A 17,108-nucleotide genomic window follows, 5' to 3' on the forward strand; every position below is an offset into this window, starting at 1 on the left:
TTGTGTCAAAATTTCATTTCAATAGAATATTTTGTCCAAATTTTATTTTCAAAGAAAATTTTGTCAAAATTTTATCTTTTTTATTTTTATATCAAAGTGAATGGGCTATAACCCATTATAAAGGTTTTTCTCATAGTATTATGATAATTTGCATGGAAAAAATCCCACAATTGCTTTTCCAACTTCAATAACAATCTGGTAACTCTGAATTATAGAACAATTTGATGGGAGAGTGAGAGCGAGAGATTCATATCAAATATGCAGAAACCGCAATTTCGCATTTGCTGGTGGGTTGTTTTGAATTTTGTATTCAGTTCCAGTGTTTCTTTGTTGCATAAATGAGTTTCTTAACAGTTAATCGTTTGTGGTGAAAATATTAAAGATATATAAATATATACATAGTATATATTTGTTAGCCATAGAAGTATAACAGTTAATAAATAAATTCATATTTAAATTTGAAACGAAGTTTAAGAAAACTTAAAGCGAAAATATGTCTAGCGACGAATCCACAAGTACCCAGATGTCGACCGCCCCTTCTATCGAGGCTGCGGACAAGTCGAAACGTCCTAAGACTGAAGAATGGGGTATGTAGAAAAAGGGGAACAATTCGAAAATACTTAGAATACAAATTATCGTTTTAGCGCAAAGGGCGCTTTGTGTTTTTAATTATCCATATACTTTTACTGCTCACGAATAATGAGTAATATGTATTTTTTTAATTGCTATCTGTTTCAATAGAAATGAATCTGATTGGTAACTTTTTGCTCACACTCTATCACCGAAATAAGATTGAACCTAGCAACGATTGGCTTTGCAAGAAGACCGATATACGTGGAGAATTTCAGTCATTTGCTTCGAGAGAGATACTACAGCGATTAAAAAATGATGTCGGCACCGACAATGTAAGTTTGCAATATGTTTATGCACACACACACACATAAGAAAAATGCAATTTAATGCAGGGCAGTGGCCAGTATGGGAATTTTTGGCGTTAATGGAATCGAATTATTTTAGTTGGGGACCTTATAATGGACTGAATAGTCTAAGTGAGCTTGAAACTTAATCGAGCTGCCACTTTAACCTAGTTGGACTTGGGGATTTGATATAGAATTTACAGAATTATGGAGTTGTTGTTGGAGATTTTTCAAATTGCATTTATAAACAAAGTGCAGCGGGCGGTGCTTGCTGATGGAAAGGTATCTAATTAGTCCATATGAGTTAATTAGAGGGCATATACACTAGATAACGGATATAAGAAACTCAGAAAAAAAACATACACACATAGCCATAGGAAGGGCCTCTGGGGTGGGGGCTTAGACCACCCAGAAAAATTTGTAAAAGTTGAGAAGTTGCAAATTTTTCCCCAATTGAAATCGCCACTAGTTTCCTTATTATAAGTGAATGTTTAAAGTCTGATATTTATGAAATAAAACTGACTGAACTAATGATTTAAGTTCTAAATTTATGTTTAACAACTAAAGCTCCTTTATTATTTTGTTTAGTCTGATTTTTATTCGATTTAATTGAAAAAATAGTAATTGTTATTAAACAGGGATGGAAATGCAGTACTATATTACTTTTTTCAATACTTTTTCACCCCGGTCGCGAATGTTTTAGAACCTTTTGTGTAGAGATTTTTGAGCCGATATCAGATTTATGGTACAATAGTTTTAACAAAATATTTTAATATTTTGAGAAAGTCTTTAACAAACTTAATTGCTAATAGTCTTTTTACAAGTTTGGCAAAACAGACAAGTTCATCTCGATTTTGTAACAGCCATAGTCAAAAATACAATTTTATTGAATTTCAGGAATGTTTTAGTCGAAAAAAAGCAAGCAATTCTATATTACGCTTCCACACGAAAACTTACTAAGAAGTTATCGATCGCGTAGTAAATTACGGTCACGGTCGAAACTTGAGACAAAAACAAGTAAGTAAAGTCTAAAGTCGGGCGGCGCCGACTATTTTATACCCTTCACCCCTATGTAGGCCAAAATTTGTGTTACCATCTCAACTACTTCACATTTGCTGGAAGCTATATAAAGGAGACAAGTTTTTAATTCTACAAAATCTCTAGTGCACAAGTTAGAGGGGGGTTTCTTCCAAATCGGCGTTAGCAGGGGAGTGATGAGATCGAGAGCGCAGTGTGCTAGACGTCAACACATGGAACTCCCTATGAGTATTAGTGGACTGTATGACAAGTTAGTTCATCAGATTATTCCTCTCAGGAATGAGGAATAATAAGTTGAATTAATTTCGAGAGGAACACAAAGACAAAATATAAAGAAAACCAAGAATGAGTGTAAGAAGTGATGTACAAATTCAGTTTTATTGAGAAGAGAACAACGATTTGATGCTCACCTTAATGGAGGTAAAAAAAGAGTGGGCAAATGCATGTAAAGTTCTATCCACTAAGCCTATGTTGCTAATTCTTGATTTATAAGTAATTCACAATAAGTTTAATTCGATAACTATTCAGCTAGATACAAAATTCACAATATCGTTGCATCAATTGAGTTACCAAACTGGACATACAAAATAAGTACTTTTCTATTCAATTCATGGATACAAAAAATGTTGATGTACATTTAATAAAATAGAAAGTAAAAAAAGGAAGTTAATTTCAAAAATTAAGGACAAATTCAAATTTGTCCATGCCGCCCGCCGTGCGCACTGTGCGCCGATACGCATAATACTGTGGCCAAGGATTTAATTGCTTCAGACAATATTCTGGGATTTGGCTGTGGGGCATTGTGTGTTCTAGTCGTTGGATTCGATGTGTGTTTGCTTGGTCGTGCAACTGGACGCCTTGCAGCCCGTCGTTTAGTTGAGCGAATCCATTTAGTTCTAGTGTTGGACGTCATTTGGCGTTTATGTTGACTGGCAGTATTTCGCACACGGACTGAATCGAGTCGCTGCAGGATACTGGGCCTCCGATGAATATTATAAACGTTTCTGGGGTGCAACATAGTGTGATGCTCATACCCGCATTTGCGACACCGATCGGACGACTGGCAATTATCAACGGTATGGCTCCTGGCCAAGCAATTCAGACAATAGTTATAACTGCGGACCACACATCTACGTTCAGCAACGGTCATCATCACAAAATTTGGGCAAAACCGCAAGGAGTGTCTTTTTTTGCAAACCATGCACTTATATAGGTCTTGAATGCGCATTTTTGAAATTTATTGTCTGTAATAGAGAAATTGTTATTGATCTGAGTGATAATGAGCCTAGCCAATGAAATTGAAAAAAGAAAGAAAAAAAATTAATAAAAAATATAGACGTGATAACTAAGAGAAGAGATGAAACCTATAACGATGAGTAAATATTGTTAAACTGTGTTATGGAATTTCATCCATTAATGGCAAATAACACAATTTCGCAATTGGTCTCGTAATGACACCTTTTGCTATTTTGACATCAGCAACTCTAATGTTATTATCCGATCCATGATGTGTTTTGACAATTCTTCCCAATCTCCAGTCGCTAGGGGGTAATAAATCATCCATCACGACCACTAAGTCGCCAATTTTCAGGTTACTCGTCAAGTTTTTCCATTTGTATCGCTTATGGAGAGCTTTTAAATAATCTTCCTTCCATCTCGTAGCAAACTGACGATGTATAGCTTTAAGTTTCGTCCATCTGTTCAAAAGTGACAAGTTTTGAGTGACTGGCTCTGGGAAGGCCATTATAGGTGATCCTTTCAAAAAATGGCCCGGGGTAAGCGCCGTTAAGTCTGTTGGATCTTCTGAAACTGATGAAATCGGTCTTGAATTAAGAACTCCTTCAATGCGAGCCAGTACTGTTGCGAATTGTTCAAATGTAAAACGATGAGCTCCTGCAATTCTTTTAAAGTGATGCTTGAAGCTCTTTACGGCCGATTCCCACAAACCTCCCATATGTGGTGCATAAGGAGGTGTAAATTGCCATTCAAATCCATGAGACGTGTACTTTTGAGCTATATCACTTGCTGCCCCTATGATAAATGTACGAAATTCTTTGAGCATTTTGCGACTTGCACCAAGGAAATTTCTACCGTTGTCTGAAACTACCCTTCTGGGTAGGCCTCGCCTCCCAACGAATCTAGAAAAGGCCGCCTCAAAAGCTGCCGTTGATAGATCAGAACAAGGCTCTAAATGAATTGCCTTTGTGGCAAAACATACAAAAATGCTCACGTATCCTTTCAAAAGTGGAGATTTTCGTAAGCACGAGCTTTTGATTTCAAAGGGTCCTGCAAAATCGACGCCTGTGATATGAAAAGGGGGTGTTATTGTGCACCTCTCTGGTGGTAATGGAGCCATTATTTGAGCACATTGCTTCTTTTTGAAAATTATACACGTTTTACACTTATGTATTATGCTCTTTATTCTGGGCTTGAGACGAGATATATAAAATTCGGTTTGAGACATACGACACATCAGTATGCATTCACCATGAGCAAGAAAGTGGTGCAAATGAACGAGATACAAGTGACAGAGACGGGAATTTCCGGGTAATATAATAGGGTAACGTTCATTGTATGGTAAGGATGAGTCAACGAGTCTTCCATTCACACGAAGGACTCCATTAGAATCAATAAAAGGATTCAAACACTGCAAGGGACTTTTTGCTGGCAAAGGTTTTGATTCGCTCAAATGTTCGAATTCGTCAAAGTAAAATCTCCTCTGCGCGAGAGAAATTAATCGATATTTTGTTGCGTTTACCTCCTTTTGAGTGAGCATCGGGGACAAAAGTCTGGGAACTGAGTGGATTCGACTTCTACAATTATTATAAAATCGGAAAACGTATGACATTACTTTCAATGCCCTAGAGTATGATGAAAATCTACCCAATTCATCGGCATCTTCAACACTCCCATGTAAAACATCAACATGTCTACGCTTTCCTATGTGAGGAGGTTCGAGGGGATTTCTTTTGGGCCAACTTGAAGGAGGATTGGTTAACCAACTTGGGCCGTGAAACCATAATGAGTTACCATTCAAATCCAAAGGTTTACAACCTCTTGTTCCAAGATCTGCGGGATTATCGTATGTAGCAACATGTCTCCAAACACCTTTTGGAACTAAATCGTGTATTTGTGAAGTTCTGTTAGCTATATACGTCTCCCATGTCCACGGCGGTTTGGCGAGCCACCCCAACACAATTGATGAATCAGTCCACATTGTAATCCCACTTATCTTAAAATCGGAAGTCGAAAGAACAAAATTTACCAGACGAGCCAATAAAAAGGCTCCATTAAGCTCCAGACGTGGCAAACAGACGGGTTTTAGGGGGGCCACCTTACTTTTTGCAAGTAAGAGATTGGAATATACAACAGGTTTCGATGTTTTACAACGAACATAAACGCATGCGCAGAAGGCCGACTGAGACGCATCGCAAAACCCGTGAATTTCGATGGTATCTGATGGGCAGTATTGCAACCATCTGGGTATTGAAACCGAATCAATATGATTCAAATCCGAGACGAGATTTTTCCACTTTGCCAGAGAATCAGAACTTAGGATGTCATCCCAATCAAGTCCTTCTAACCAAAGTTGTTGCATTAAAATCTTTGAACGGATTACAATGGGTGCTATCCATCCCGCAGGATCGAATAGCTGAGCCACCGTCGACAGCACTTTTCGCTTGGTAGTATTTTCACAAACTTGAATAGAATTCAGAGTGTAACTGAAAGTGTCAGTGAGAGCATTCCACCTGATTCCAAGAGTCTTTGTGGAGCTAGATTCGTGAAAACGTAGAAAATCGCTGTCATATAAATCCTCTTGTGGGATATTAGAAAGCAGCCTAGGGTCATTAGATGCAATTTTAACGAGTGGGAAACCGGCACTTTTGAGAACCGTTCTCAAATCATCTCTATTTCGAATCGTATCCTCTATGGAAAACCCTCCAGATAACACGTCGTCAACGTAAGTTTCACGTCTTAAAATACTTGCGACAGTAGGGAAAGATTTCTCAGAGTCAGCCGCAAGTTGTAAAAGAGTGCGGATAGCTAAAAAGGGTGCACAATTGACGCCAAATGTGACAGTGTTTAACTGAAAATCTCGTACCGGACCTTGTGACTCATTTCGGAAAAGTATTCGTTGATAGGCCCTATCGCCAGGATGCAACCAAATTTGCCTATACATTTTCGTAATGTCCCCACAAAACACATATTGATATTTTCGCCAATTCAGAATGACAGACGTCAAATCCGTCTGTAAAGTCGGTCCTGTGTGTAAGACATCATTTAACGAATATCCAGATTTGCTTTTACGAGACGCATTAAATACTACCCGTACTTTGGTAGACTTATGCTCTGGACGAATTACCGCGTGGTGCGGGAGATAAAAAGAATTAAAATTTCCCTCATAATTCATTTCACGAGGGGAAGTCTCCTCAGCGTGGCCTAGAGTAATGTATTCATTTAAAACAGAGTTATATTGACTCTGCAACTCGGGAGTTTTCGAAAGATTTTTTTCCATTCTATGGAATTGAGCCAAGGCGAGAAATCTGGAAGACCCCAAAGACAATGTCCCGGAAAATTCTTTCTTAAAAGGTAACCGCACCATATAACGTCCATCTGGGTTTCGAGTGGTAGTGCGCGTATAAAATTCTTCACAAAATCTATCTGATTCGGAGGCGTGAGATATGTTTGGAATTTCTTCCTGCTCCCAAAACCTCCTTAATAATTCACTGATTAGCACATCCTCAGATTCAATAACATTTGTTGAAAAGGTGTTCACAAGTTCTGTTCGCATTGGACCACTTAACACCCAGCCGAAAATAGTATTATATGCTGATGCGTTCCCACATAATTTCTTTTTTATGCCGTCAATATTTATAAATCTCTCAGAGTCGTTTCCCAAAATCATGTCGATTTGGGCAGATTTATTAAAATAAGGATCAGCCAATTCTAAATCCTTAAGCTCACAAGGATTGTATATTTCAAATGACTGTGAAGGAAGTTGCTTAGCAATTTTTGGTACCACAATAGCAGACACCTTAAATCTGATGTCATGTTTTTTAGACACAATGACTAGGTGGCATTCCTTTTCCGACACTTGTCGCTGATCGCAAATTCCAAAAATTTCGAATCGAGCCTTAGTGGTAGGGATTTTCAAACGCCTCTGAACCTTTTCTGATATAAAAGTTCTCTGAGACCCGGGATCAATTAATGCCCGCACGGTTACCAAACCATCGTAAGTCTCGATTTGAACTAAAGCTGTCCGAAGCAAAATCATGTCGCTATTTGAAGCGAAATTAGCTTGGACTTGAGACGAGCTTGGCGATTCTAATGTGGTGGGCCTTTCAATTTGAGACGAGTTACAGGGTAGTGTTTCAACAACATTTTGTTTCCCTGCCTTAGGGGTGTGATTCACCATCTTTTTCCCACTTTTTCCTTCGGGCTTTGCTCTCAAATGAAGGAGGCTGTGATGTGGCTTATTGCAAATAACACACATATGCTTACTTTTGCAACTCGCTTTGAGATGAGAAGGGGAGAGGCAATTACCGCATATTCTATTTTTATAGACAAAATCAATGCGTTGCTGCACGCCATATTTTCGAAATTCAGGACAATCCCTTATCGTATGTTGGGCATCACAAAGGGAACAAGTTGAGTTCAATTTCTCTTGAGAGTGGTAGGTTTGAACAGTATCGTTCCTTTGTGAAGAGACAGTACTCTTATTTTTTGTCGACTTTATGCTAGATATTCTTTCTACCACTTCAAATCGTTGAACCAGAAACTCATCTAACTGCTTCCATGTTGGAAGGTCACGATGAGATTTGAGAGACTGTTCCCAAAGAGAGAGTGTTTCGTCGGGCAATTTTGTCGAAACTAGATACACTAATATAGGGTCCCAGCTTTCAATTTCCACATCAAGAGTTCGCAATGTACATAGACAATCATTAACCGATGAATGAATTTTTTGTATGGAGTCGCTATTTTCAATAGAAGCCATGGGAATATCGAAAAGAAGTTTCAATTGTTTGTCCACTAGGACGCGCTTGTTTTCATATCGTTCCTTAAGAGCATTCAAGGCGATATCGAAATTTTCGTCACAAAGGGTATAACGTTTCACGATTGCCCCCGCAGGCCCCTTTGTCTTATTCCTGAGGTGATACAGTTTCTGAGCTCTTGTCAATTTGGGATGGTTAACATAAACCGCCGTGAACATGTCACGGAATGACGGCCATTCCTCATATCCTCCTTTGAAAACCTCCGTATCACAAGGCGGAACTTTAATAAAACTGTTCGATGCTTCTTGAGCTGAATCCTGAGGCTGATACGGATTTTGAGGAATATACGAGGGGACTAGACTGTGTCTAGTGCTTTGACGAGTATATCCGCCAGATATTCTCAGAATGTCGAGAATTTGAGCCCTGGCGGTGTAATATGCCTCCGAACTCGCATTAAAGTTTATTTTGGCATTTTCCTTAAAGTCTTTTGAATTTGTAGAAACGGGAGATAACATTAAGCTCTCATACGTAGCTTGCAGTCTTTGCCATCGATTCTCCAAATCCTCCAACTTTACTTCCAGGACAGAGTCGGTCTGATCCGCGACATCTGCCTGTTCGAATGAGGCACAGAAAGTGATTAAATAATCACAGTCAAAGAGAAATTTGTCCTGTGTTGGTGAGCTCTTGGCTGAGTTCTTTCCTGAACCCCCAGCCTCCGACACCTTCGCCCCTGAGTCGGAGGGAGTGACAGTAGGTGCCATCGGACAATGACTTTAAAAGAGGGTACTACTGTTTATATTAGAATAAATATGTACGCTTCCTCCAAATTTCGAAGCGACAAATGTAGTCAAAAAATCTCAACTTGAGGACAACTCGTAACTGAATTTATTATTGAAATCCCAAACTCATATATTTAGTCACAAAGGTCGAAGTGAAATTTGTTGACTTAATAAATTCCAAGACAAGTGTATGCGCTACGCATTAAAACAAACTCACACCCAAAACGGAATTAACCAAATTGAGGTTGACTAAAGTACAAGTGGTCTCCACCGATCGTTTCACAATGAATATGAATAGATATGTTGTATGGATATGAATAGATATGTTGACAATCCTAGGTGATGAATGTTGACTGAACCACAAGCTCAATAATGAACTTTCCAAAATTCGTGTTACAGAAATGACAATGACGAAGATTCAGAACCGAATTTGTATCGAGGTCACAGAATTTTCCAATATATAATAATTCATCCAAAAATTACAATAAGGTGCAAAATTGTATTTAGAGAAATGAATTAGTAAGCGGTTCCGAAATTCTGTAAAACTTTCATAATACAAAGACGCATTCTAATCTACGCTCAAGAGGAAAGAACCATATGGAGACAAATTTTAGAGATATGAATTAGTAAGCGGGTATGCAGAAACTGCCAAAATATAATAATTCATACTCAAATCATAGCCAGAAGCTCAGAAGAAAAAAACGGCTAAATTCCCTGGAGAAATGAATTAGTAAGCAGGTATGCAGAATCTGCCAAAATGTAATAATTCAAACCCCGAGCCAGACTCAACAATAGATTATCAAAATAATTTTCCGAATGCCAATTATTAAGCATTTCCGAAGGAAATAAACTAAATGTATATATAATCAAATCAAAGTCATTTGAAAATTTCCACTTGAACCATCGATCTTTGCAGAACGGAGGACAACTGGTCCAAATACAAATGTAATGTAAACTGTTATGAAAATTCACAATTTCTTTCAATTAAAGAGACGAGATTTTCATTTAAGTGAAGATGTAAATTTCACGTAATAAAAATTCTTTCAATTCTTTCAAATTTTTAACAATCGAAGTTTTTCTTTGACAGAACTAAATTTTCTTTAAAGGCAAACCAAAAATATCAGACAATCGTGGTATCGCATGTCATAAACTCGGGTTTATATTAGAGAAAACGCTTTATGAGAAAGGTGAATTTTGTTTGTCTGAAATTTCATTCCGGAAGAGAGTATTTTTTCTTTTTTTCTGAACGAAAACCCAAAAAACACGGATTTCCCAAAATAATATATGATAAACCTCACCGATATTAAGCTTGACACAGGATTCCATATAAATAAATCAAACATTCAATTGTGTAGTTTTAGGAACTCGATACGTTGCTGTAATATTGATGTCCAGTGCCATAAAATATTTACTTCAGTTCAGACAAAGAATATTTGAAATCATTCACAATACAGAATATTCTCCATAATATTTCAATTAGGGCTCACAACTAATTCGGCTCAATTGCACTGAGCATTAAACTCAACACCAGTATTAATGAAGTTAATAACAATATTTCCATGATTTTCGTATGTTAGTGACACTGTCGGTGCACCCTAATACTTCACTGAATGTAACTCCATTCGTTTTTAACAGAAGCTTACAACTCTCTTTAAACATGTACTCTTTATCTGAGTATTGTTAATCACAAATGAACGAATCAATATGTCAAAATGCAAGGGCCAGTGCCTTAAAGGCCAGCTGAATATCTTAAATAACAACCGTAGTTACAGTAGGTGAGAATGGCTTAGTATAATTGCGAAAGACGCGGAAAACAAAGTAGAGAAATCTTCGTGATCAAAATAAACCCTCGTTAATCCAAATAATTGGACAAACTCCTTAAACTTTTATTATGACAGCGGTGAACAGCACAAAATATAAATTCGATTAGAATACTCATCCAATGAACCAATTTCCAAAATAATTTATCACATGCAATAAATAAATATATCTAATAATTCATATGTTAGTAACAATTTATAAATGCATTATTTATTCACACGCATATGCGTAAAAAAACCGGTGGGTTTCTTTTGTATGTGCGTGAGCAGCGGTCTAGTCTAATTTTCGTATATTTATATAGATTTATGATGATGAAGAAGAGCTATGCCGAATAAATTTTATAATTTTATGAAGAAATCGAAACACTTTATATGTTAATATTCTTCTTCATCCCTTTGTTCTCATGACAATTCTGACAGTCTCACAGCTCCTCGTACATATTTATATGTTTAACATACATTCTGTTCTCTCGCTGTTAACTCTCTGTTGGTAATATCATACGCTCCAATATATAACACCGTAATCTGGCAGGCATTATTTCATATGATGTAAAATAGTGCAATTTGGAAAAAAAATGTTGCGGTGATGGGTTGATTAAACCAAAGTTTTGACACGCACGTATATATGCTATGATATCGAATTCTAATTTCGTCGGATTTTTGTTAGTTTTAAGAAATGAAATTTTTACCTGGAAATTCTTGCCACTTTTCAGGATTGCTCAAAAATCCGTAATAAAATTATTCACTAATATTTTCAACTGTGTTGACACTCAGTTTATATCTTTTTATAGACCTTCACTTTTCATAATTTGACAACTCTCCAAAATTTTTAAGATCGCATTTAGTCAATTATTTTTTCGTTCAACATAACGAGTTCAAGAGAGCCAGTAACTTTTCGGATTAGAAACATGTTTGGTTGATACTATTCGTGTAAGTTATTGCCAACATTTAGGATTTTTTATATTCCCTATATTTTTTTTCTTAATATATATTTATGTATTTTCCCAAAATTTTTGAATTATTTGTTACAAGCAGTTGATTACTGCCTTGAGATTAGTTATCATAATATGTTATGACATCAATTATCATAATACATTCTTAATTCTCCCATTTCAATTCCAGACGTTCCCCATACATTAAACGTATTTCTTTTTTCTTTTGACTTCACGCCATTTCAACCGATTGGTCGTAATATTTCGTCGTTATGCAATGAAGAATGTAATGCCAAACCCAGAAAATGTGCACAACAAATGTAATTTTACCACTTGTTAAAAAAAATATATAGAACAATAAATAACGGTAAATTACCCGTTAGAGCATTTTTTATGCAACTTTTCGCGGGGATAAGCGGGTTTTCAACAAAGTGGGAAAACCAAATTTGGACAATTAATATGTTATGGAATTTTATATACGATTTGTACGGTCGAACAGTGATTATTTCAAATTTTGGAGCTTTTCTATTTTTTTTTTTGCGATTTCCTTTATCGAATACAGATCATTTGATCCTTTGGCGCGTTCCCAATGGATTCATATTTAAATTTTTTATGACTTTCTACGTTAAAATCACTAAATTCCTAACGTGTCGTACAAATACGATTACACGAATAGCAATTTCGCCAATAGGTTTCTCACTATTTTCAAAACTTCCTTAATTGCATATTTTTACACATTATATTTGAACCATATTTGAAGTACACATATATATCCATATAAAATATAGCGTTTCTTTTTGAGATTTTAACGAAACTCTAATTATTTTTCTCGTATTTTATACGAATTTCTAGCAAAAACGCACTACAATATACACGTGTTTTGTTAAGTCTCCTCTTTAAAACGAAATTTGCGGTTTCACTTACCGACACGATAGTAAAATATAGACTGATTAAGACAACGCAGGTGATAAAATGTGTTACCTCACTGCTTCTCAGTGAACGGCTTCGATGGACCATGCACAAGTTAGAGGGGGGTTTCTTCCAAATCGGCGTTAGCAGGGGAGTGATGAGATCGAGAGCGCAGTGTGCTAGACGTCAACACATGGAACTCCCTATGAGTATTAGTGGACTGTATGACAAGTTAGTTCATCAGATTATTCCTCTCAGGAATGAGGAATAATAAGTTGAATTAATTTCGAGAGGAACACAAAGACAAAATATAAAGAAAACCAAGAATGAGTGTAAGAAGTGATGTACAAATTCAGTTTTATTGAGAAGAGAACAACGATTTGATGCTCACCTTAATGGAGGTAAAAAAAGAGTGGGCAAATGCATGTAAAGTTCTATCCACTAAGCCTATGTTGCTAATTCTTGATTTATAAGTAATTCACAATAAGTTTAATTCGATAACTATTCAGCTAGATACAAAATTCACAATATCGTTGCATCAATTGAGTTACCAAACTGGACATACAAAATAAGTACTTTTCTATTCAATTCATGGATACAAAAAATGTTGATGTACATTTAATAAAATAGAAAGTAAAAAAAGGAAGTTAATTTCAAAAATTAAGGACAAATTCAAATTTGTCCATCTAGAATTAAAATTTAAATCGGCTAACGCTATCCAGTTAATTGTACGAAACTTCCATTGAAAATGGGTCTAAAATGTATAACAGTCTACAATATTTCCCCAACTCTGGTGTACGTATATATGGGAGCTATATATAATCTGAACCGATTTTGATTAAATTTGGCATGTATAGTTAGAATAATAATTCTGCTATCTATACGGAATTTCACGTAAATGGGAGTATAACTTTGGTCCCCCTGGTCATATGAGTGCAAATCGGACGGAAGATATATAGGGTAAGTGCAGCAAATGTGGTATAGGCTGGTAATGTGGTATAGTAGCTTTTTTCTCTATCTAACAACATACGAATAACCAAACCAAGCTGAATAGATTGCGGCTGTCAGAAAATGAAGCAATCAAAGATCAATTTGATTTTTGCAAATCTTTCTTTGTGCCAGTTGAAATAATTCACATTTACCTGTTCTTGAAGGTTTTTTTGGTGGTTCTTAATCATTTCGTTTTGTGTGAAGATATATTTTAAATTTATTAATTTTCGGATGTAAAAAACTGGCGAGTACTAAATAAGCATAAAATGTATGCAATTGCGATACACATATTGCATTTATTTTTTTTACAAACAAAATCTACATTATGGTGTACTACATTACCTGCACATTTTATGAATTCGTGCTTAATGAGTTTTTTAATAAATTTGCAAATATATCCGAAATTATGGGTTACTTATTTTTCGTTCATAGTTGCGTGGATGACTAACACTGGTAAAATGAATGTGGTAAAATCTTAGCCTCGTTGAAGAAAAACAAAAAATTTGGCTTTCGAAAAACAAATGGGTATACCACATTTGCTGCACTTACCCTATATGGGAGCCATATCTAAATCTGAACCGATTTCAACCAAATTTGGCACAATTACCGATACTACTAAACGTACTCCTTGTGCGAAATTTGAAGCAAATCACGGCAAAACCCTGGATTTTGAGGCCATATAAGTTCAAATCGGACGAAAGATATATATGGGAGCTATATCTAAATCTGAATCGATTTTGATCATATTTGGCACATACAATAGTATCATTAAAAGTACCGCTTGTGCAAAATTTGAAGTAACTCAGGGCAAAACTCTGGCTTTTGAGACGATATAAGTCCAAATCGGGCGAAAGATATATATGGGAGCTATATCTAAATTTGAACCGATTTCAATCAAATGCAAAATTTCACGAAGATCGGTAGTAAACTTTGGCCTCTGTGGTCATATGAGTCTAAATCGGACGAAAGATATATATGGGAGCTATATCTAAATCTGAACCGATTTGGCTGATATTTTGCAAGATTTTCGAGATTCATAAAATATTTGGATGTACGGTATTTCAAGAAAATCGGTTGATAAACACGCTAACTATGGCCACATCGGGGATAAATATATATGGCAGCTATATCTAAATCTGAACCGTTTTTTCCAAAACCAATAGCAATTGTCTCTGTCCCAAGAAACGGCCCTATGCCAAATTTGGGGACGATCGGACTTAAATTGCGAGCTGTACTTTGTGCACAAAATTACATATACAGACAGACGGACAGACAGACGGACATCGCTAAATCGACTCAGAATTTAATTCTAAGCCGATCGGTATACTAAAAGATGGGTCTATGACCACTATTTCTTGGCGTTACATACAAATGCACAAACTTATTATACCACAGTAGTGGTGAAGGGTATAAATATGGGAAACATTTAAATCTGAAGCAAATTTAAGGAAACTTCGCAAAAGTTTATTTATGATTTATCGCTCGATATATATGTATTAGAAGTTTAGGAAAATTAGAGTCACTTTTACAACTTTTCGACTAAGCAGTGGCGATTTAACAAGGAAAATGTTGGTATTTTGACCATTTTTGTTGAAATCAGAAAAACATATATATGGGAGCTATATCTAAATCTGAACCGATGTCAACCAAATTTGGCACGCATAGCTACAATGCTAATTCTACTCCCTGTTCAAAATTTTAACTAAATCGGAGTTAAAAATTGGCCTCTATGGTCATATGAGTGTAAATCGGGCGAAAGCTATATATGGGAGATATATCCAAATCTGAACCGATTTGAACCAAATTTGGCACGCATAGTTATAATGCTAATTCTACTTCCTATGCAAAATTTCAACTAAATCGGAGCAAAAAATTGGCCTCTGTGGGCAATTGAGTGTAAATCGGGCGAAAGCTATATATGGGAGCTATATCTAAATCTGAACCGATTTGGCTGATATTTTGCAAGTTTTTCGAGACTCATAAAATATTCGGATGTACGGAATTTGAGGAAGATCGGTTGATATACACGCCAATTGTGACCAGATCGGTGAAAAATATATATGGCAGCTATATCTAAATCTGAACCGATTTTTTCCAAAATCAATAGGGATCGTCTTTGAGCCGAAACAGGACCCTATACCAAATTTTAGGACAATCGGACTAAAACTGCGAGCTGTACTTTGCACACAAAAATACATCAACAGACAGACAGACAGACAGACGGACATCGCTAATCCACTCAGAATTTAATTCTAAGCCGATCCTTATACTAAAAGGTTGGTCTATGATTACTCCTTCTTGGCGTTACATACAAATGCACAAACTTATTATACCCTGTACCACAGTAGTGGTGAAGGGTATAATAATCATTTGGAGAAAATCTATACTACCAAAAAATATTATTTTGCAAAAATTTATTTCTTCAGAAAGTTTTGTCAACATTTTATTTCTTCAAAAATTTTTGTCAAATTTTTTTCTTTTGGAAAATTTTGTCAAAATTTTATTTTATTTATTTTCAACATTTTATTTCTATAAAAAATTTTTCAAAATTTTATATCTCTAAAAAATGTTGTCAAAAGTTTATTTCTATAGAAAATTTTGTGAAAAATTTTACTTCTATAGAATATTTTGTCAAAATTGTATTTCTATAGAAAATTTTGTCAAAATTGTATTTCTATAGAAAATTTTGTCAAAATTTAATTTCTAAAAAAAATTTTGTCAAAATTTAATTTCTATAGAAAAATTTGTCAAAATTTTATTTCTATAGAAAAATTTGTCAAAATTGTATTTCTATAGAAAATTTTGTCTATATTTTATTTCTATAGGAAATTTAGTCAAAATTTTATTTCTATAGGAAATTTAGTCAAAATTTTATTTCTATAGAAAATTTTTTCAAAATTTTATTTCTATAGAAAATTTTGTCAAAATTTTTTTCTATAGGAAATTTTGTCAAAATTTTATTTCTATAGGAAATTTTGTCAAAATTTTATTTCTTTAGAAAATTTTGTCAAAATTTTATTTCTATAGAAAATGTTGTCAAAATTTTTTTCTATAGGAAATTTTGTCAAAATTTTATTTTTATGGGAAATTTTGTGAAAATTTTTTTCTTTTGGAAAATTTTGTCAAAATTTTATTTTCTCAAAATTTTATTTTATTTATATTCAACATTTTATTTCTATTGAAAATTTTGTCATAATTTTATTTCTATAGAAAATTTTTATCAAAATTTTTTTTCTATAGAAAATTTTGTCAAAATTTTATTTCTTTAGAAAATTTTGTGAAAAATTTATTTATATATACAAAATTTATGAATTACCATGAATTCTAGCAAACAGTAGAATTCTACCAACTGTGGCAGGCGTGATTACAATACTACGATAGTCTTTGTAAGCGTATATAACAGGTTGGCTGATAAGTCCCCGGTCTAACAAAGAAAAACACATTTTTTTTTGTCAAAATTCGTTTTTATTATTCAACATAGTTCCCTTCAAGGGCGATACAACGATTATAACGACTTTCCAATTTTTTGATACCATTTTGGTAGTACTCTTTCGATTTTGCCTCAAAATAGGCCTCAGTTTCGGCGATCACCTCTTCATTGCAGCCAAATTATTTCCCTGCGAGCATCCTTTTGAGGTCTGAGAACAAGAAAAAGTCGCTGGGGGCCAGATCTGGAAAATCGTTCTCAATGACTTGTGGCACGGTGCGTTGTCTTGGTGGATCAACACTT

The 17,108-nt window shown here is 35.2% G+C and overlaps 1 protein-coding gene across 1 annotated transcript in view; it reads left to right on the forward strand.

Moving 5' to 3' along the window:
* Positions 1-304: 304 nt before the first annotated feature.
* LOC142241985 (uncharacterized) overlaps positions 305-17,108 on the forward strand; it is a 50,202-nt gene continuing 33,398 nt past the window's right edge. Inside the window, exons 1-2 of the mRNA XM_075313893.1 lie at positions 305-587; positions 742-905. Of these exons, the coding sequence (XP_075170008.1) occupies positions 494-587; positions 742-905 (258 nt within the window). The 5' untranslated portion in view covers positions 305-493. The remainder of the gene's footprint in view (positions 588-741; positions 906-17,108) is intronic.

The sequence above is a fragment of the Haematobia irritans genome, chromosome 5, assembly GCF_050003625.1.
Source record: "Haematobia irritans isolate KBUSLIRL chromosome 5, ASM5000362v1, whole genome shotgun sequence".
In the NCBI taxonomy this organism is placed as follows: domain Eukaryota; kingdom Metazoa; phylum Arthropoda; class Insecta; order Diptera; family Muscidae; genus Haematobia; species Haematobia irritans.